The sequence below is a fragment of the Macrosteles quadrilineatus genome, unplaced genomic scaffold (assembly GCF_028750875.1).
Source record: "Macrosteles quadrilineatus isolate MER2022 unplaced genomic scaffold, UCM_ALF_1.0 Scaffold_4__1_contigs__length_99947679, whole genome shotgun sequence".
Taxonomy (NCBI): domain Eukaryota; kingdom Metazoa; phylum Arthropoda; class Insecta; order Hemiptera; family Cicadellidae; genus Macrosteles; species Macrosteles quadrilineatus.
In genome coordinates this window covers 19,643,163-19,666,866 of record NW_026542597.1, presented here as the reverse complement: position 1 = coordinate 19,666,866, position 23,704 = coordinate 19,643,163, and the positions used below count along the sequence as shown (strand labels likewise).

Sequence of the window (23,704 nt, the reverse complement as noted above, 5' to 3'; positions counted from 1 at the left end):
AGGTTACACTTTTAGCAAGTAGTTGACCTAGAAAAATAAATATTACAATAAAGATAGTAATTAGTGTCAAGATGATTGCAAAAAAGTCCCAACTTTTGACTTAATAGCACAAATTCAGAAAATATTCATAGTTTTTCTTTGAAGGTGAAAAAGTATTATTGGAAGTATTGGTAAATAAGATAGATTTTCTATGAATATTATATGTATTGGCAATAATATAAGTTTAAAATCAGTTTACCATAATCAGTGGTTCAAAACATTTCATTTCTGTCCCATTCCCATTCGATATATAGTTCCATTCCAAAAATTACAATTTCATATTCTCTTCTTTCCTGTCCTAAAATCTTCATTTCCATTTCCGTTAACTAATTCGTTCTCCTTTCGCTTGCTTCGCCCTCATGATAGTCATCGGTGCCTCACTCGAAAAACGCACTCGATTGTAAGCACGCTGTCACGGCCACCTTTAACTCCAGAGGCCGCAGCCTAGAATTGGCAACGTTGCAAGAAGTGTTGCCTAGCGCGCCAGACGAGCTGATGTCACTTGTCTGCCATGTTATCTTATGGAACGTCTGCCAGTAAACAACCCTACTTGCGACGTTGCCAATTCTACCAGGGTGCGGCCTGGAGTTAAAGGTGGTTAAAGATCACATGATTGTAACTGTCAAATTAGTATGTATTTGTGTTGATTTGATTTGTTATTGTTTTTTTTATAAAAACACACCTTATAAAAACAATTTTATTACATGCATCTCCTATCTGGGGATTGGCTATATCAAAAAACAAATTCTTCAAAATTCAAGTTATCCAAAACAAAATTCTAAGAATAGCTGTGAATGCTCCCTGGTTTGTAAGAAACAGGAAAACATGAGGAGCTAGGAGCGGAGTCTAACTCGGCCTTTATAGAAAAAAACCACCTCCAAATTTCTGAAGTCTTTAGACAATGTTCCTGGTGCACTAGCTTTTCATCTTGGCGAAGCAACTGAGAACAGGAGGCTACGTCGAAGGCTTCCTCAAGATCTACTGGATGAATGAAACCTAAAGAAGATTAAGTACTTTTATCTAAATTAATTATGTTACAGGGTGTCTCAGTTCTGGGCGAACCCACGATGTTCTTATTTGTTATTTTCTTGTTTATTTTGTTAACAGTTCTGTGAATAATGTCATCATTGAACCAGTAATAAATGCTATACAAAAATTAAATAAAAACAATAACAACCAAATCAAAACAAAACGAATATTACGTCAGAATATGACGGGAATAGCACTCGCAAAGTAGTGTAGTGAAATGATTGGATTGAGTCGAGTCAGTCAGTTCAGTTCAATACCCTTACCCTACTCAGTTCAGTACAGTAGTAAAGTAAAGTAAAGTGAGCTCGAACTGAAAAGTGGGAAAGGGAAGAGAAAAAGGGAATAGGGAAGTGAAGTAGTGGTGTAAAGTACAAGTACAGTACTACAGTGAAGTTACTACCTACTTATTCCGATTGACGCCTTTTTATCTTTACTTTTGCGAGCAAAATTAGTGTTTTACAACTTTAAACCTTTTAAATAGGCCAGCATTTTAAAAAATAAAATCAACTTGAATTTCCATTTAATCTAATAAGTTAAAAACCAACAATGTCTAGCAAAATTGATGAGGTTAGTTGGCCTAGGCCCTATTGTGTATGTGAGATCCTTCTAGAACCATGTGTCTTAGGTTAAATGTGTTTTGTTTCAGACCGTACATAATAAGCCTAAGTTAGGCAAATATATTTATGGGCTGCACTTTACTTGACGTCCTACACTCATTCGATTGTTTTTTTCGATTCGATATTTTCATTCGATTGTTTCATTCGATAGGTTAGGTTAACCTTACCTAACTAACCAAACGATATATCGAATGAAGCAATCGATTAATCGATATATCGATCGATATTTTCATTCAAATGAGTGTAGGACGTCAAGTAAAGTGCAGCCATATTTATGGTACTAATTAGTTTTTAGTAACATCGATGTTACCATCGTTGTACCGATAACATCATTGCGAAAACATCGATGTTTCTGGGACTAAGACATCGATGTTTCTTCAGTTTTTCGTCTGCTCTCTGTATAGGAAAGTAATGGAAAAAATTGATATCGCAGAGGATACGCGTCCGGTAACAGGACGTGGATTAGGCGTCCGGCAGCTACTATCATAACCTAACCTAACCAACCAAACTTGCTGATAATGAAAAAAATCAAATGAAGGTTCAATTCTCTTCATAACATAAAATTATAAATGCCAAAAATTCTAACAAAAGATGTACAGTTAAGAAGAAATTACATTCAAAGCAAAATCTGTGACAAAAAGTTAAAGAAACCGATGGGTTTCGAACCTGGTACCTCTTGGATATCAGCCGAGCACTCTATCCAATACACCACGAACAACGCTGGCCGAACTTCGTATCGTTGTGGTAATGGCGTTCTGGGACCCCACAACCCGGTGACGTCACTACCGTACGCCTAATCCACGCCTGGTTACCGGACGCGTATCCTCTGTGAATTGATATATTTTAGCTGTTACGGTGGCCAATTTGGTTAGACTAATTGATTTTCGGTCGCCGCACGATTTTTCATAGTTGAATACCAGCCTAGCACTCATATGCCACCTATCAGCAGCGCAGTCATGAGTGCGTGTTGTAAATTTTTAACTCAGCAGGGTTGCCACCCGTCCCGATTCTGCCGGGACAGTCCCGGTTTCGGTTCCTCATTCCCACATTTAACCCAACCCGTACGGGCGAAATCATGACATTGGGCGGGAAAAAATTAGAGGAAAAAATAAAAATTAATTTTTCTTTTTTGTGTTTTGTTATAGGCCTACATGTACCTACACATAAAATAAACACAGTGGAACACATTATACTGTCAAAATAATTTTTTACTCTTTTTTAATTAGGCCTATGCGGATATATCCGCTACCCGTCCGCGGATGAATAGGAATGCAGCGGATATATCCGTCACCCGTCTTTGAAGATATGACCATGACAACGTTAGGCAATAAATAAAGAAAAATATATAAACAATAAATAAAGACAACGTAATGTGGAGCGTTTAACGTCGAGGGGGGAGTGTAGGAGTGGTGGTAGGTGTGCGGGAGGGGGTGAGGCGCAGGAGAGGGGTTGGCGTGTGAGAGAGAAGGGAGTGCGGGGGAGAGCGCAGTCATGGAAAGAGCAGGAAAGTGGCGCCTTGGTACCGTGAAAACATCTGGTTACTGCCAGTCTGTCTGAAGAGAAGGCGGATACAACTAACCTCTTCCCATCCCGAACATCAAAAACCATATGCGGATATATCCGTCACCCGTCCTTTATCACCAAAGACTTAGGCGGATATATCCGTCACCCTTCCGCGAAGGGTTAAGCCTATGTTAATCCGGTGGGAGGGGGGCCATGTCCTGATTTTTCCCTAACCTAAGGTGGCAACCCTGATCCTCAGTGAAGAGTTAGAAGACGAGGCTCTACTTGACCCTAGTGGAAGTATCAATAGAAAATACATAGTGACTCATAGGATTTGGGAGGGATACATATCACTAGACGTCACTAGATAGGATAAATAGAAGACTGTAGTGATATCAATGAAAATAAAAATATTTATACATATCAATAAAACATTAGTGATGTCTGAAAATAAAACCTGGAGTCTAAATAAAAAATATCTATTTATACAAAAAACTGATACAGTATTAACACCCACAACTAAATAACTTAAAACGTAGTCAACTTGGAACAGTCAAGTATTTTATATTTAAATTCAAATAGATGAGGATTACCTAAAAAAAATGTAAACACAACCATTTGAGCAATAACAATGCAAAGTTTGCTGGAAATAAATGCTTGATCAAATGTTTCTTTTAACTTACTGGAGTCGCCTGTTTCTTCATGTAGAAAATGAAATGAATGTGTAAGGAAATATAACCAAAACATTACAATCCCAACAGCACATGAATAAAAAATTAATGTGAACAAAAAAGTAAATTATGGCTATTTTAACCCCTAACTTATTTAATGTGCCTACGGAGTGAACTGGACTGTTTTGAGGATCTGCGCATCAGTCGCGGAGCGATTACTGCAAGACTGGTACCCAGGGCAGTGGTCCGCTAATGTAGCTAGCGACTCTTACGACAGTCGCTCTAAGCAAAACAGGACAACGCAAACTCCGTTAGAACAGTGCTCAGCTACTATCCCGGAGCGATTATTGCTACACGACTATCGCTGCAATCGCTCCAAGCAAAATAGGCCTTAATACTTGGCCTAAAAAACATCTGTAACCTAAATTAAGCTACCACTGATGTAAAAAACATCGACTAAGTGTGGAAGCCTGTTTATATTTAAACATAATTACTTGTTGTGCTATTTTTGGGCAGGTCATGTTTGTAAGTTACCGTACTTAAGTTTTTATTTCAGTTGGAACACTGTGATTAGTTCTAGGCACATGAAGCCGGCCCTGATTTTAAAAGTGAAAACAAACCTTTAAAATGCATTTTGTTCAGTTTAAAAGTCAACTCGTACAGCTTTTGATTTTTATTCCAGTTGAAAGCTGATGTCTCTGAATTGAATCAGCTGTTGGCTAGTGCTACAAGGCAGCGTGTCAAAGATGCTGTGTCTCTTGAAATAAGGAAATTGCAAACTGAAATATCCCGGTTACAAGAACAAACAGGCAGTGCCGATGGATACAAAACATCTCAAACCACCATACCGAGTACAAATCGGTGCTATGAAGTTAAACTCAACAATTATGGTAAGTGGATTGCTGTAAATTGTGTTTAGAATTTGTCTGTCATTGTTTTGAACTTTTCTGTATAGGACTTTTAAAGGAATCAACATTTCCCTCCTAACATTTCTTTTGTTACAATCAATAGGTAGTATATTACACCACAAGGCCATTAGGTAGGGTGTTAAGTAAAATTACATATTCCTCAAAGTCATGCTTTAAAACTATTTAAAACATACATGTCTTGTTTTATTTTCCACACAAACCACTATGTTGACATTAACAACATTTAGGGCCTATATGCTATAGCCTACAAGATTGCTTACAAAATGTAACCCTGTTTTTCCAGCCTGGGATCAATCAGACAAGTTTGTCAAAATCTTTGTCACACTGAAAAACGTACATACACTTCCAGCTGACAGTGTCTTCACAACTTTTACTGCCAAGTAAGTTTAAAATATTTTACTGTAGGCTACTTCAGCATTTTAATTGCATAACTTATTCTGAACTTATTCTAGCCGATGTCAACCCTTGATGCTTTAGAGCTCATTTATTGTGTTTTTTAAATAACTCGAAAAATAACATTAAGTTAGTCTCAATATCCTATTTGTAGCCTACTTTTAAATAGGTAGGCCTAATGAATAAGCCACAGGTCCTTGTCCTCAAAAACTCAATGGATAATTTCATAATTATTTCAAGATTTTTGAAAAGATACAAGAAAGAAGAAGAAGAAAGAAAGAGTTTCATTTCTACACAAATATACAAATATGTACATAGAGAAAGTAGGTACAAGTTTCACAATGAGGAAGTACGATTGTCATTAGTTTTTACTGAGATGATTAGAGTGTTGCACAGAGACAGGAAATACTAGTTAACATAGATCTTGATCTAGTTGACATGATACTTGTGTAAACTTATACACTGAATTATTTTATATTAGATGTGATTGGTTTCTATCTAACTACGGTAACTTTTTATAGTTCAATGGAGCTTCATATGAACGGTCTGGAGAACCGAAACTATACTCTTCTGATTAAAAATCTCCTGGAAACAATAGACACTAGCAAAAGCAGCTGGAAAGTAAAAACAGGTGAGTCCTATTAATTATTAGTAGGCCTATATAATTAATTGATTACTGTGGGTAGAAGTTGTAGCTTGATATGTTGACTTTTATTTTAAGATTGTGACTGTGTCCATGATATTCTGTACTCTAACAGAAAAAGTGATAAAAGTATTTACGCCTGAGGCTCGTTTCCCATATACCCAGCCGTTAACTCAATTACTAGCCAGCACCTGCACGGGTGCACTGTTCACATTATGCCGACATCAGCACTCAGCAGTTGTACTCCGGCTTGTGCTTGTGTAGGGAAAACAATGGAACATAATAAAGCAATTGCAATGTTACTTTTGTATAGACTGTAATGAGAGTAAGAATGAATGAAAAAGAACTTTTATTACCTTTAGAAAGGTTTTTAATAACTTGAACAATACTACATTGAATTATAATGGACTTGTTTACAAACACAACAAAACAATAATAAATAATTGAAGACACATGTTTTTTACTACATTCTTCCTCCCTAATGTTAATGAACGTAGTCATTTAAATAATTAGGAGGTCTTCTGCTTCTGAAACTTCTTCTCGGATATGTGTTATGGTTCTCTCCTCTAGAAGCTTCTTGTCTAGGTTGTAAACTCTCGGCAGTAGTATTCATTTCATCTTCTTGGTTCTGTGTTGATGATGGACTAGGAAAGTATTCAGGTTCAGGTTGAGAAGTGGGTAATAGAATATTTTCATCACTCTCAAAATCGGTTTGCTCTATGTCGGTTTGGTACTCACCAACCGGAGCAAGATGACGTGTAGACACGGTAGTTTCTCTTCCGTCAGGCAACTTAACATGAGCATACTCGGCATTCCCGTGAAGAAGTTGGACCTCTTCAACAAGTGGCTCATACTTGGACGTACGATTGAATCTCTTCAAGTAGACAGGACCGGAATTGAGAAGCCATGAAGGAGCTGAAACACCATTGTTCCCAGATCTACGTGGATGTAAGAACATACGCTCGTGAGGAGTTTGATTTGTGGCTGTGCAAAGTAATGATCTCACTGAGCTGAGGGCATCCTCTAAAACTGTCTCCCATTGGTTTATTTCCAAGTTAAGTGATTTCAACGCCAGTTCAATTGTTTTCCATAGAATGCCGTTATACCTTTCTACTTGCCCATTACCTGCTGGATTGTACGCAGTGGTTCTACTAGTTGAGATTCCAAGTGAGTTCAAGTAGCTTTTTAAGTCTTGGCTCAGAAATGATGTTCCTCTGTCCGAATGTATGTAACTAGGAACCCCAAAAGTAGAAAATAATGTTTTTAGTTTCGACTTAACTGTTGACGATGACATGTCTGAACAAGGGAAAGCAAAAGGGAACCGTGAAAACTCGTCTACTATTACTAATAAGTAACGGTTTCGACTTGATGAAGGCAGCGGGCCTTTGAAATCGATATTCAGCCGTTCAAATGCAGAAGTGGCTTTAATCAAAATCCCTTTGTGTTTGAAGAATCTAGGCTTCACAGCAGCACACACATTGCAGGAGTTTGTTATTCGTCTGATTTCATCAATCGAGTAGGGCAAGTTTTTACTTCGAACCCAGTGGTACAAACGTGTCACACCTGGATGACACAGATTCGCATGTAAATCAATCAACAGTTTTTCTTGATTTTGGATTGAAGAACATACTCTAGTCAGGGCATCTGCAGCCATATTATCTTTACCGGGTCTATATACAATGTCATAATGAAAACACGACAATTCCAGTTTCCACCTCATTATCTTTTCATTTTTCACTTTGCCATGACGGTTGTTATCGAACTTAAAAGAAACCGACCTCTGGTCAGTAATCAGCTTGAAATGTTTACCAACCAAATAGTGACGCCATTTCCGCAGTGCTTCCACAATAGCTTGTGCTTCTTTTTCGACACTTGAATGTCTATGTTCTGCTGGAGAAAGTATCCTTGAGAAGAATGCGACTGGACGGTTCGATTGAGTCAAAGTAGCAGCAATGGTACTCTCAGATGCATCAGTTTCTACGATGAACTGTGCTTCAGGGTCAATGCAGCTTACTACAGATCCGATGATTTCACTTTTTATAGTTTCGAAAGACTGGAGCCCTGCTTTGGACAAAGGGAATGTAGTACGCGCAAGTGGAATCACTTTGGTAGCATAATCTGGTATAAGTGATGCATAATGTGAAAACATACCAAGGGTCCTCCTCAGTGATGCGGTGTCTCTGGGTGGAGGTAAATTTTTCAAAGGATCTAGTCGACTGGGGTCAGGCTTGATAGTTTTGTTTGATATATGATAGCCCAACAAGTTGATCGATCGCATTGAAAATGAAGACTTCTCATTATTAATAGTTAGGTTGTATTTGGATGCAGCTTCGATAAACTTTTTTAAGTTTATATCGTGTTGTTCTTGTGTTTTTCCACAGATTGTGACATCATCAAGATAGGCGTAAGTGTCTTGTAACTGTTCTGTTTGGATGACTTGGTCAATTACACGTTGGAATGCTGCCACCCCATTAGTGACCCCAAACGGGATACGCTTAAACTGGTAGAGTTGACCACAGGCCTCAAAAGCTGTGTAGTGCTTTTCTTCATTTCTTATCTTTACTTGGTGGTAAGCACTTTTCAAGTCGATAGTACTGAAAAACTCATAATTTGCAACTTTGTTAACGATATCATCGATTCTAGGTAGTGGGTAAGCGTCCAGTAATGTAAAACGATTTATAGTCCTGGAGTAGTCAATGACCATTCTTTTTCTATGATTTTCAGTAGTAACTACTAATGCTTGAGCCCTCCATGGAGACATACTAGGCTCTATAACATCGTCTTTCAGCAATTTACTTACTTCGTTTTCAATAAACTTTAAATCATCGGTGCTATGGCGATGATACTTGATTGCGATTGGCTTACATTCCGGTTTTAAATTAGAAAACAAAGATACCGGTTCTACAGTTGAGGCTGCCACGCTACATACGGTTAGTTGTGACTTGTTGCCACCAAAGACTACTTTAATACTTGCATGGTTTTTCAAAATATCATGTCCAACAATTATATCTGCACAAAGATCTGGTAACAATGAAAGATTAACTTGCTTGTAAAAGTGATCAAGAATGACAAGATTTACTTTGCATTGACCCGTTATGTCGGATGTGATTGATGTAGTAGCCATTGAGACAGTACCCCTACCTGGTTTTATAGGAATACCTAAATTAAGAGCAGTAGATTTGTTTATAAAACTTAGAGAGCTTCCCGTATCTATCAAAGCAGAGACAGATTTACCATTAACTAGGGCTTGTACTGTACTCTTTGTTAACCCACCGGGCGAAGCTGCTAGGTCAATAGAGTTCATTACTTCTTTAGATTTATCCAATTGCTTGGTTTGTAGTTTACCTGCCCTGCAGACCTTAGCAAAATGCCCCTGTTTACCACAGTTATGACAAATTGTATTTTTAGCTGGACATTTGACCCTAGGATGTCTTAGATTACCGCAAAAGAAACATTTTTCAGTCACAGCAGCTAGAGAACACTTTTCTAAACTGCTTGAAGTTGCATCAACATTCTGATTGCTCGCTTGAGTTTCTTGGGACGAAGTTGCATTTACTATAGATTGGAAAGATTGAAAAGCTAATGATTGTTCATGTGCAAGTTCTAGGGATCTGGCTTGACTATATGCCTGATCTAGTGTCAACGAAACATTTTCTAGTAAGCGCTGGCGAATAGCAGAAGATTTTATTCCAGCAATAAATGTGTCACGGATATAATCATCCCTATTCTTTTCAGCTGTGACAGCTTTAAACTGACAGTCTTTACTTAGTAATTTTAAAGCCTGGAGATATTGGTCAATAGTCTCCTCAGGTTGCTGCTGACGTGCAGATAGTTTATGTCTGGAATATACTTCATTTACAGGTTTTACATAGATACTTCTTAGCACAGATATAGCATCGTTATACGTACCGCTTTCACTTATGTACTCGTTGATTTCTGCAGTAATAAAGTTTATAAGTATTTTCAGTTTATCGGAGTCGGATGGTTGTGGTGTGATGCTGGTAACAAAATTCTGAAATGTTTTGTGCCAATGTGTCCATTCCTTACTTGCAGATGATGAGTTTGGATCTACACTAAACTTGTCTGGCTTTAGGATCGTATCCATTTCACAATATCAAGTTATTAAAATTGTAATGAGAGTAAGAATGAATGAAAAAGAACTTTTATTACCTTTAGAAAGGTTTTTAATAACTTGAACAATACTACATTGAATTATAATGGACTTGTTTACAAACACAACAAAACAATAATAAATAATTGAAGACACATGTTTTTTACTACATAGACAGTTAAAAAGAAGAAGAAGAAAGAATAGAGTGCACTGGGTACACCCTTAAAATGGGAATGTTGCTGAAAGTCAACAGTCCCGGAAGATCAAATAATTTATACCTGTGCCGCTAGGTCAAAAACTACAATGTTTGCAGTGTCTGTAGATCAAAAATCCCAGAAAGTCAAATAGTACAGTCCGGGCTAAAAGTTTAGTCTATGTTAAAGCAATTGACTTATTGGGAATTTGACCTAATGCAACAGCAGGATTAATATAACGAAATACGGTAAAATACAAGTTCAGTTTCGCTGAGTCAAAAGTGTCGGAAGATCAAAAGCAATAAAAGTGAACGTCGATTCAGTGTAAAGTAGACCTCCTGCAACGCTTACTACACCAACAAAACTCGCTTTTAGTTACTTCGTGTTTTGTCATAATTAGAATAGAGCTAAAATTATCATATTTGGTACATAGCTTATTTATTAATGCTTCTTGCCAACTGTTTGGTCAACACTGTAAATAGGTATAGTTTATGTAATGAAAAGCCTTTCGTCAAAATTTGTGGCATAAAATACACGCAAGGACGATCTGAACATTTCTGGTTATTATATACGTTTGTAAAAGGAGATCCATTTAATTGTAGAACTATTTTATGAGTTATAATGTAGTCTACATATAAACTGTGTAATGTATTACGCCACGGAAGGGTTGAAACCTGTCCAAACTATCATATATATTATTATAACGTAAATGGGGTTTTTTCACGATTCTGAATCAACCAGTCGATGGATTTTCATTAGTTTTGTGTTGAAAGAAAGACAATTTTGAGAACTAGATAATTTCAAAGCCATAATTTAAAATTAATGTCCCAGTTTTTTATAAATTAAGTTTTAGTTTTTAAAAAGTCTAGCAGCCGATGCTAACCTTCTCCAATAAGTCAATGCTTCTAGCTAGCTTTTAGTACATTATAATTTGCTTAACATAACAGCTGTAACATTCAGTATTTGTGACACAAATTCAGCATTTGGAAGAAAATTCAAATACATACTTATGGTTGACTTATTTATACTATGTATGTGTAATGCTGACCATTGATACATTTAATTCTTCGGTACGAGGATGGCAGTTTAATTAAATGTGCATAGTAAAATACAGTAGTAGGATGTTCAAATTATTTTTTAAAGTATTCTTTGTAATCATCGATTTGTTTTAGTCCAATATAATTTGTTTTAACTAACAGCTGGTTGAATGTGCTATGTATACTTATAAAAGGCAAAGCCCTCACTGACACACTCACTCTCACTCACGCATCATCACTAATTCTCCCACTTCCCATTTACCTAGGAGGCTGAAATTCGATACACCGATTCTTTGGGCATTAAATAGGAAAACTAAGTAGTTTTTATTATGATCGGGCATTCGGGCTCCGCCCCAGTGGCTCTGGAGTTTCCCATCTTAACCTTATGATTTTTCATATTTAAAAGGAATTAATGAATCATAACAGCTGTGTCAATTTAACAATTTATGACAACAGCTAATTTGCAACCAAAAGCTGAGTGAGCGTTTCGAACGAACTTCAACCTGGAGGCGAGTTAACCCCAAGGCAAGTGAGCTCAGCGAACGAGCTCCAACCTAAAGGTGAGAGAGCGTAGCGAACGAACTTCAACCAGGACTTGATTGAGCCATGCGAACGAGCTAATCTTGAAAATTAATTAGTTTAACGGGGCAAAGCCAGCGGGTACAGCTTGTTATTCTATAGAATTATTAGGTTTTTAGCTGTCATCGTTATTCGGGGACCGAGCAGGTCCCTAGCAGGTCCCTAGGGCCGCAAAATTAGCTGCCCGCTTACTTACTTAAAACATGAATGCATATTAAATACACAATCAGTATCCATAGAATTATTTTATTGTCACCGTTGCCTAGCAACAATTTATTTTTATTTTTGCTGATGCCTCGAATTATTTCTTCACATAACCTTAAAGTTGTAGTTGTGCTAACCATCAGTGTGCATTATTATAGAGGTGAATAGTGGCAATAGGGTATAGTGTGGTGCAAAATAGCGTTCGTACCACGGACCGAAATGGTTTTGCAGCTCTCGATCGAGACGAAGTCGAACTATCTCGAGCCGGCAAAACCTTATTTTTGGCCCTAGGTACGAAATATACTATTAAATGGGTTGTAGCTTAATCGGGTTTCAACTTTATTTAATTTACAGTCTGTTTCAAAAGTAGAAAAATAAGCAAATACATTAACAATAATACAACGTTAAAAGTATAGTGATTTACCACTCTCAACACTAGCTGACAAAGATAATTTTGATAACACAGCCGAATCTGAATGGGAGGTTTAAATGTCGTAAATGGTGTTGTGATTGTCCAATAAATTTAGTGCAAGATGAGAGCTCGCCTTGTGGTCGGAAACTTGACCAAAAGTATGTATTTTTCCAACTTATCTATATTTACCCTATGCTATAAATAAGACATGTAAATGGAATTTCTTCTATTTGGTTTTATTTTCTGTTTACATTTAGTTGTTATTTCGTTACCTACATGGCAACCCATACGGCCCAAGTTATTTTTAAAATTTTAAATTCGTTTCTTGTGTTTATTTTTGAGCCTATTTTAATTTATAAAGGGATTCATCACATCTACAGGAAAATATCTTTCATTTGGTACCAACCGCGTGTAATTCGTTCCAGTAGTATGGTCAGGCTAGCTGTCATAAGTTTTGCAAAAGTTGTTTTGTATAAGACGATTTTGAATGATTTTCCAATTTGATTATCTTTTTTCACTAGATTTTGTAATTTCTTCTTTGACTTTTCAAATTCTAAGATTATTATGAAGTGTTCTGTTAGTAACAAACCAAGGTGCGTTGACAATTTTACGTAGCAATTTTGATTGGTATCGTTGAAAAATTTCAATGTTTGATGTACTTGATGATCCCCAAAGTTGGATCCCATAAGTCCAAATTGGTTTTATAACTTTTCTGCAAAGTAACATTATTTTGTGTACTAAGTTTTGATTTAGATCCAAGAAGACAATTAAGCTTAGTTATTTTAAAATTTAGATATTGTCTTTTAGTCCAGATATGTGCCTTCCAATTAAGCTTTGCATCTAAGTGCATGCCCAAGTATTTTATTTCTGTTACTTTAGGGTGGTAAATATTGTTCATGGATACTGGAGGACATGTAGCCAGATTTAGGGTAAAAGTAATGTTTTCTGATTTATTTTCACTAATTTTGAACCTCCATGTTTTAAACCAATGTGAAATTTCATCCAAGTTTAACTGTAAATTTGCTGTAGTTTGAACCGGTTTGTCGTGGACAGATAAAATGGTCATGTCATCCGCAAATGTGGCAACGATAGTATTTACAATTTCTGGTAGGTCCGATGTAAAGGGAATATACAAGTATGGTTCAAGTACGCTTCCTTTGGGGATTCCTGATTCTATAGGGTAAAGGTCAGTTAAATAATTTTGATGTTTAATTTGGAAAGTTCTGTTTGTAAGATATGATTTTTAAATATGAAAAACTGAATGGGGTAGCTAAATGTGGCATTCTTGTCAATAGTTCGATATATCGATAGTAATATACACTAACACAATCGTAATAAACGAAATAATTTAATTATATTTACTAAACAGATGCTTGTTTGCATTAGCAAAATAAATAACAATTTAGAAGTCATTTTGAGAAGTTATCTTAGTATTTCTGTTAAAGAAATGACATTTCTTCATAATCTTAACATCTCAAATTACTTTAATACTTTCTTCTGAAATGGCTACCATACTAAATTCAAACTCACATAACAAGAAATTAAATAACATCTAAACATAAATTAAAAAGTTTTACACCACAATTAAAAAAACAAATGTACGATTGCTCTTGCTCATTCTTCGTCAGATTAGGCATAGGCACGAGACCCTCCTTCATTGCGCAGTCTGTAGTCTTGGAGATAAGAGAGATATGCGGTAAAGATAAGCAAGAACTGGAAAGGTCCGTTGTGGGTTTGCAATATTTATCTCAAAATTCAGCGCAAGGTTAACTAAATTTTGGAATTAGGGTCTGAATACGTGATTGGTGAAATCCAGGAGGCAATACTGAACTTGCACTACTTATGTTTTATCGCATTTTTTACCTTATCTACCAAAATTATGCTATTTTCCTTTGGCACTTTAGGGGGAAACGACTATTTCACCCTGAAAATCACGTTTGGAAATCGAGAAAAGCTTTAGAAATCGGCGATTATAAGCGCTTGAAAAATCTTTTTTTCTTTTAATGGAAGCCTATTTTTTATTATTCGAGTCATTTCAAACTTCTTTTCCTCTTGCACTTTTTCAGCAAACACATATTTCACCACGAAAAACACGTTTGAAAATCGTTAAAAGCGTTATAAATCATTAATATCGCCACATTTGACTGGTAAGTGTCAATAAAAGAGGGTAAAAGAGTCCTTGGAGCCTAGACGTTGTAACTCATAAAACAATGTAAGAACTACAAAGACAATTTATAATTTAACAATATACTAGATATTTAAATTACAATCACTCTGATGTTTGAAAAAATACTTTTGGACTGTAAATAAATCTCCAGCTGCTGTCTGAAATTAACGTAATTAACATCGCTCTTATGGGGGACAAATCCAAGATGGCTGTTAGCTTTCATTGACTCCACTGGAGAACAATAAAAAACTACAAAGAACATTTCTAATCTCACACTATACTCGATGTTAAATTATAATCACTTTGGTGTTTGAAAAAATATTTTTGGACGATAAATCGCTCTTCAGCAGCTGTTTGAAATTATCCAAAATGGCCACTAGCCTCCAAGGACTCCCTAAAATAACCTTTAGCTGAGCTCCTCAGCCCTAACCTAAGCTGGGTTTACCCAAAATCGGTAATTTTCGGCACTTTGCTGATCTAAGCATGGGTTAGGTTAGGTTAGGTTAGAGTAAGCTAGGTTGGATTACTTTGGTTTACCCACAAATTGGTAATTTTCGGCACTTTGCTATTTTTTAATAAGTAAGGTAAATTAATAAGTACGCAATTAATAAGTACGGTAAACCATATTACTGCAGAGGCCGGTCTTTATAAGTTATATTGTCTATGAGAGATTTATTTTGGACCTATTTGCATAAGTATGGTGATGCAAATGCAGTTGTCATCGAATTTATAATCATCGATCAGTCTAAGTTTTATTTTGTCAATAAATGTAAATATCCTTTTTGGTTAACAAAGGATGCAACCGAATCTGTAAATTAAGACAAGTATGCGAAAAACTTAAGTTTTCCAACCACCATTATTGCCTTGTTTACAACTATAAAATCGGAAGTAAAAATAACAATTAGGACAGCGTATACTAACTATTTGATTTTTGTTGTGAGTTGTATACAATATCACTTCTTTTTGAAATTATGTCAAGTCCAAGAGACATACATCTAGTTTTGTATTAAAGTCTTCTGTCAAGAACTACACGAATGTAACTGTTACTGTGGACAAGGTAGCTGAAACATTTGCAAATAGGTGTAATAAATTTAAGAATATTGTATTAGTAAAAGTATCATATACATTTGTCATTGATATCACTGTATTAAATAATGTATTACCTAATTATTTGTAGGGAGTAAATTAGTTAGTAGACTATCTATTAATCGATTTGCAAGGTACATTATGAATATTTCATAATGTAGCTTGTAAATCGATTAATGTATTTAAACCAGACGCTCGTCAAATAATGCAGTTCAAGGCGGAAATGTAGTGAGGGATACATCAGGATTAGAATGTGTGTTACAGAACAAGAAACTGATGACAATAGTTGGAATAACTAGTCAATGTCAACGCACTCGATAAAAGCGCGGGATTAAAAAAGGCGCGAATATGTGCAAGTACTACTGTATAACCAACGACAACACCTATGAAAAACCAGACATAAGCTATATTACAACCAGGCCTTACATAGTCAAACTATGTAAATAATGAATCACTGAATATGATTAGACGAAATCACAGAGGTACAAACTATGTTAGATATTTACGTGGTAAAGGAGTGTAGTTTCCTGATAGGTCTAAACAACGTCATCAGTTACCAAATCAATTATTTTTACTAGTTTTAGTCATACAATTGTTCTCATTTAAACTTGCGCTATTATGCTAATTCAACCTAGGGCAGATGTAGTTCCCACAATATATCTATACTTACACGAGGAGAGCGTGGTTTCGGTGATTTTGTAAAGTAAGAAATAATAGATGTAGAAAGAAATGTGTAGATTTTGAACTTTTTTCTTTTTTCATTGATTTACTGTGTTGATTATGCACCACAGTGCTTTGTACTGTAATTATTTTCTGCCATTATGAAAAATTCATTGCCAATATTTCTTTCAAGGTCCCTTGCATTATTTTGCGTGTACTAATATGTACTAGGTGTACAATGCAGTTGTCTGCTTGCAATTTTGAGCGGAGCTATCATAGTACTGTAATCCAATACTTTTGCAAAGTCAATGCTAAATATAGTTCACGTAATTGAGATGTCTCCTACAAGTCCACTAAGTCAATTGTATAATTGTTTCTCATAAATGGGATGACTACTTGTAGTATCCAAAGTCAATGCTTTATCTGTTTCTCTTAAATGAAATCTCTACTTGCAGTATCTAAAGTTAATGATAAATCTATGCTAAAACTATTGCCTTGGGTGTAGTACGCCAGTGTCACGGTGATAACGGCGGGAGTGGTCGTGGTAGGCACGGATGAGTCGTTGTTCTTGCAAGGCTGTTTTTTGCCTGTCTTCTGGCTCAGTCAGCACTTACACCATCGGGAAGAGATAGTACATCCAAACTAACAAAAATAGGTTCCAAGGACCCATATTAGATTTAATACAATTGGCGGCAAACGTTATTGTTGATTAGTATGTTAAATAAGGCCGTCGACACACAGGAAGACTGTTTTCCAACTGAAATCGGCAACCAGTTGGACAAACTAGTCGCCTTCGTCCCGACCAATGTAGTTAGGTGGGACAGTACACACGGTGCGACTGCGATGCGACCAGTTGAGGACCAGTCGGCGATCAGTCGTTAAGCAACCGGACCTGCCGGTTGCTAGGTGATTTCAGTCGCCTGGTTTGAACAACTTTTCGCATATTTGTATTGCGCTTTTCAAGGATCAGATATACCAACTGCGATAACTCTTCGTAAGCACTTTTTGACATCCTGTGTACATAGACTGAAATTTTGCGTCTGTTTCTTGTAATGCAGCAGCAGCTACAAAGAGCCTGCATTAAATATTTGTTTTAACATAAGGATGTACCCAACACCTTCTACTCTACGCTTTCTTGATTGTTTATAAAACACCAGGGCTTCTTCATCACTATTACTCATTTCAAACACCATACACAGTACACAGTATCGTTATAACAAAATTAGAACTCATTCACTGTCTCAACTCAATTATAGTCGCGCCCGTGTGCAGATTTAACCAACGCAACTGCAACCGTAATCGCGTCACAAAACAGTTGGTTCAACTTTAGTTGGGTTTCAGTCTTCCCGTGTGTCGACCGCCTAACAATAAAACTGTTGTAGGAGTTTGTTCCTAACCGTAGGTGCTCTGTATAATATTTAAATCGCTAAAATTATACCCCAACAATCAACGTTTACAATCGTGATACGTAAACAAATGATCCAATAATATGTAAGCCGAAGGATCGTCGTAAATTAATGTCTTTCGTGTAATACAACAATATGATAATAAACAATGTTACTATATCACTAATAACGTGTACGTAGACCGTCGTAATTAGGCTCAAATTAAAATATAATAATGCAATGTCAGTATTAAACAATCTTAATAATTGTGCGTAACAATATTGCTGTACTACAGAGAAACAAGGGTTTTCGAGTCGCTGTTGAATAATAGGACAACAAGAAATTTAATAATAATACGTTAATGAATACTATTACTATTAAACAGTTTCAATCCCAAATATTTTACGGGCAAGCAAGTCGGTTGTATTATGCAGAAATAAAGCCTATAGTAGAATTATGAACGAGGAAACTCAAATAGTAAACCGCACGAATACCGTTATCAAACAGCTGATTGGGCCCCTCTTATCTCTTGCCCATTCATCCAGAGTACAATTGACGAGCTTAAACAGTGTACAGTACATTTCTTTTTACGTACAGGTCTAGAAGGGTAGGTACAGGTCGACTAGCATTTACAATTCTCACCAAATATTTGGTAAACTGAATGATAACTGAAAGATAACTGAATGCTCTGACATGAAGCAGTGTTCTTCTTTACCTATAAAACAAGGTTGACACCTTTCTTCACTGATCACGTAATGCGTGATTTTCTATAAAGTCTTGGAAAAATAAAAGGAAAAATAGATAGACTACAGGTGTACTGTATGTGGTTTACACACAAATATTCATCAAACTGTGTGATAGTTTGTTATAGCAATGAACAGTTTGAGAGTACCTATCGTATTGTTTAAGTCGATGGAAAATCTCTGTTGATCCTGTTTTACAAGCAAACCAAAAAGATACAGTAGTCACCACTCTATGCGACATATTCTAGCCAGAATATTGTAATCGTATGATTCTATAAGCATTGGTAGGATTGCAAAGTACTACACAAACATTATTTCAAGGGTAATAACAGTCACAATTTCCGCTGACTTTAAAAGAGCCAACTAAACTATTATACTAATGGACACACAACTAAATGGAACAACTAATGGAAATTCTCACGATGTACATTCGTTCGATATAAGCATTGAGTATACACGTCAGTACATACGTGTATACCCAATGATATAAGCAACGGTTCTTGCAATTTATTGCTTATTGTTTTTTAGAGTTGTTTTCGGACTTACTCACACTCGTATAAGGTTTTCCACGTTTGTCATTGATAATGTAGCCATGTTGCTTTGAAATGGCGACCATACAAAATGTATGCATTTTAAGCCAAGTATGAATGGAGATGAGTGTGGGATGAGCGGAGCGATCTTGTTGTCCTGTTTGTGACTAAGGCCGACATAATCCTTAGACACAGCTGTTAATTAATAGTGCATACAGTCAATTAATAGCAGCAGAGGTCAAGTTTGGTATCAAATTAAAGGTTTTATTCATAAAAATACATTGCTGCAAACCCAAACTCAAACGAGGATGATGATAATAACGTTAATGATGTCGCTAAAACGTATCGTTTGAAATTTAACAGCTGAAAATAAGTGAAATAGAAAAGGTTTTGGTTAAATCCATCAAATTGTAATTGGACACTAGTAAATACTAGTGCACTTGTTGCTACCTCCCCCCTTCGGTTTCATGTATTCCTCTCAATCAGTTCAAACCTAGGAGGATTAAACATTAATGTTAATTAATGTTAAATCCTCCTAGATTCAAACCTGAAACACCCAGATCGAAACTCGCCTGTCGTTATTTTACCATCGCCTGTTTTTTAAATATATTTTTCAAAAAAGAAATATTATATTGATTTACTTTGGTTTTTAAAAATGTTAACGTTTTATTTTGTTAAAGATTTATGGTGATACGTAAATATTGTGGTGTAGTAGAGTATATTATATTGTAGTTAAGTGTTAAATTTTGAAATTTTAGGGTGAATCGAGATGAATCTTTGTTTATAACATGGGTCTCTCCTACCTTAACATACATACCAAGTTTGATAAACATCGGTTGGAAAAGTGCAAAGATAAATATTTGTATGTAAAAAATACAAAATGGCGGATATCTGGTTAACGAAATTATTTTGGAAAAAATGTTATCCTTGATCTGTTTATTTTGACCCAAGGAATTACTAGGTAAAGTATCTCCCCGCTTATTTTAACACCCTGTTTATGATGTATTCTTATAAGTGAAAAATGTTAGCTGGTAATAAAGAAAGATGTTTTATAAATAATATGAATGTACTGGTGATCTGTATATTCACCTTTTTCTTGTCCTTAGATAAATTAAATTAGATAAATTAAAAGTCCACTCAGCAGTCGCATCGTACGATGTAGTTCTTTCCATGCGTTGCGAAATGCTACATTTGCCGTCCTCTTCAACCCAAGTTATCTACTGAACCACTGATTGTAAAAAATTCAAAAAAATATATTTTACGCATTACACTTTTGGCTACAACTTTGCCACAGACAAAACCTCTCTAACCCAAAAACAAAAAAAAATCTCGCATGCTAACTTTTTCATGTTAGAAATCACGATTTAAAACTATTTCACCATACAAATCATTTTTTATTAATTAGATCGGTAAATAGTTTAAAGTTCCAACAAAATAGTCATCGAGTAGGACTAACCAAGAAGCTCTGTGCCAAATTTCAAAATTTTAGCACAACTTTAAGAACACCAAAACACGAAATTATTGAAGACATGCGTCGAGAGGACTATCGTTGTTTTTAACAGATTATACTTTTGACCTTCCGGCACTGTTGACTCAGCGAAACTGAACTTATATTTTATCTTATTTCGTTATATTAAAACTGCTGTTGCATTAAGTCAAATTCCCAATAAGTCAATTGCTTTAAAATAGACTAAACTTTTAGCCCGGACTGTACTATTTGACTTTCTGGGATTTTTGATCTACAGACACTGCAAACATTGTAGTTTTTGACCTAGCGGCACAGGTTTAAATTATTTGACCTTCCGGGACTGTTGACTTTCTGCAACGCGTCCCTTAAAATTGGAATAGAAACCAAATTGGACTTATTATAACTTATTCTTTTTGATGACTTAAGAAATTACAATGAAAATTATTAAATTATTTTAGAAGGAGTTGCTTCACATTATATCATCAAAGAATCCATATAGTCCAATGTCTGGTCTCCTGACAACTGGTTACAGTCTTAAGTCAATATCCATGGAGAATGTCAGATGATTTTAGGGAAACTTATTTTAAACTTCTGTATTTTAAGCCTGCATTGTCAAAACTAAATAATTGTTTCCAGATATGGTGGTTGTGTCGCTGGCCAAGGTTAACACGGGCAATACCTGGTCTCATTTGACATCTTCTGAGAAGAAGGCCAAAGAGCCGAAACCCACTCCTAAACCTTCAAATGAAGGTGACCCGTCGTCTGGACTGATCGATTTGATGAAGCAGATGTACGAGGACGGTGACGATGATATGAAGCGCACCATCGCAAAAGCTTGGACTGAGAGTAGGAGCACAGGGGGCATGCCAAGCTTCTAAACTTAGGTAGGTCTGAAATACAGTAAGCCACAGAAAAAACCTAATAGAATCTGATTAATAGTCACAGGTTTCTCAACATCTACTAACCTACGGATTAGGTTAAATCCCATAACAACTTACCGTCAAATTAAAATCCTTGTCTTATTATTCAAATTATGGTTTGACCATCAGACTAATTTAATCGTTGCTAAATAACACTTAATCTGAGCAAATAGTTTTAGTTGATTTAAACTATTAATTTAATAGACTTTTGAATTTTTAGCGTATTTCCCTATAGGGAAGTAGCTATTACCGTAGGTCTCATGGTAAGACCTAAGCCCGGGACCGATTTACTTTTTCATTTTGATGTCCCCAGAGGCCAAAAACACCATTCGTTCAAATTTTTATATATCTATATATAGAGATATATATATATATATATATATGTGTCCATCCGCACGATAACTTGAGTAATTTTTGTCCGATTTTGATAAAATTTGGTTTGAAGGTGTAAGGCGGGATAAACTTGAACGAGTTCGCGAACCAGCATGATCGGGCTATGGGAACGGGGGTTTATGGGGGGTTTTATGGGGTAAAAACAGGTTTTTCCCATTTTTGACCCAAAAAACATAAAATTTTGCAAAATCTTTCCAAACCATTTTGTAGAGCTTAAAAAAACAAATAATTTAGTATATTGAAGTGTTACTATGCGCCTAATGGTTACGGAGAAAATTAAAAAAAAATGTAAATTTTTAATTCCCATGTTATTCTTATGGAGAACAAGTAAACTGTTGTAGTTTGCTTGTTTATGAACATATTTTGATCAAATTTGGAAAATGTTTTTATTTCTTACTAACTATTAACATTTTACAAAAAAAGCAGTTTTACCCTCCCTGATGCAGCAAACCTAAGTACCTGTTAAACTAATTCTATTTTAATAGGAAATAAATGTTAAATTTTTAAGTAGACATTTTAGTGTAAATCAAATCAGGCAAATGGAAATTCGCTTAGTCTGCAGGTTTGCTGCGGCGGGGGTATTATTTTAAATAGTTTTCATAATATCAATCACATTTCTACCCGTATTTATTGCAGTAGTATGCATGTGGGGGTAAGTAGGCCTACTAAATATCCATTTTTGTATTTTCAGGTCATGATGTGAGCAATAATTTGGCCTCCTCAGCCATTTAACACCAAATATCCATCTCGGTACAGAAGTTTTCGGTGATTTGCATTTAATTACAGTTTTGTTATTTTTATTATATTCTCTGTTGGCCTAAATTGTAATAGCTTTGATATTTTAATGTAAGCAATATTCCAAAAAGTATAGATAGTGTTGGGTTACCTAAATTCTAATTTTTTTGAAGGAGGTAATCTGTTTTTTTTTCTGTAATTTCAAATTTTTTGTATAGTGTTAGAACTGCTGAAATTATAATTGTATTACTACTAAGTTAGTACACCACAGTCCCAATCTGAACCCTGCTAATCCAAAAATAACAATACCATTCCTAGGTACTATTTCAATACCATTGTCATCAAACAAAATGTTACAGCAAGTTTGGTCAGGTTAGCTTAGATTGTTATAGGCCTAACAGTTCCTTTTTACTTTAATATATATTAAAGTAAACGATATATTGTGAAAACCAAAGCCAAACTAACCAAATGGCGTGGACTACTGGAACTGGATATCCAAATCCATCATGGCCGCTACCTGTGACATTTAGCTGTCTAGAGTTTTCTTGTTTCTTAAACTATCGTTATATTAATAAAACAACTTACCAATTAGTGTGAGTCAAATACTCACTTTAACTAACTTATCAATCAAAAATTGATAATTATGTAATGTTTTTAGTCACAAAATTGTTTAACAAATTTTAACAAATAGGTAGTTAGTAGAGCTACAAAAGTTTAAATTACTGTAGTTTAGTTAATTTTTGTGAGCTCAGAGAAATATTTTCACCGTTACTTTCAGGTAAAAATACATTGTTTTATTTACCAATCTGTACAATTTAGTAATCTGAATAGGTCCAGTTTCAATTATTTGTGTTAAGTGGGACTCTGGTGTAAATATAATTTGCGTGAGTTATAGTAAGCTATCAGTTATTTTGTACTTTGTTAAAAAACAGTTTGTAACAAATGTGGTGTAAAATAAACTACTACTTAAACTGATGTTTCTTATTGTATTATCAAACCCTGACAACCATTAGTAGTGAGTCGGTGGCGTCACGGACTTCGGGCCTAAGGCAGCGATGTCGTGGTTTCTGATCCTGGTCACTGCCGTAAACAATTTATCACTACAGATCACCTTTGTACTCTACCGGCTAACTCCTTGCTTTCCTGTATGATCCACGTACGGGCAGTTAGTCTATGTGGACGGGCAAATGCAAGGTTAAAAGAGACCGCCAACCTCTTTTAAAAAGTATAAAATATTTTTGAAAGGTTGGAAAGAA

The 23,704-nt window shown here is 35.6% G+C and overlaps 1 protein-coding gene across 1 annotated transcript; it reads left to right on the top strand.

Annotated features, from left to right (window-relative positions):
• The first annotated feature begins 1,423 nt into the window (after positions 1-1,423).
• Positions 1,424-23,423, top strand: LOC128991904 (calcyclin-binding protein). Its single transcript, XM_054415179.1, has 6 exons — positions 1,424-1,635; positions 4,542-4,749; positions 5,072-5,168; positions 5,703-5,812; positions 21,037-21,284; positions 22,405-23,423. Exons 1-5 carry the CDS (start codon positions 1,615-1,617, stop codon positions 21,276-21,278), a joined length of 678 nt encoding a protein of 225 aa, XP_054271154.1. The 5' UTR covers positions 1,424-1,614; the 3' UTR covers positions 21,279-21,284; positions 22,405-23,423.
• The last annotated feature ends 281 nt before the right edge of the window (positions 23,424-23,704 follow it).

Coding starts and splice junctions, on each gene's coding strand:
- LOC128991904 (XM_054415179.1), top strand. CDS start 1,615: ATGTCTAGCAAAATTGATGAG. Junction 1,636..4,541: donor TGTCTAGCAAAATTGATGAG/GTTAGTTGGCCT, acceptor TTTTTATTCCAG/TTGAAAGCTGATGTCTCTGA. Junction 5,813..21,036: donor CAGCTGGAAAGTAAAAACAG/GTGAGTCCTATT, acceptor AATTGTTTCCAG/ATATGGTGGTTGTGTCGCTG.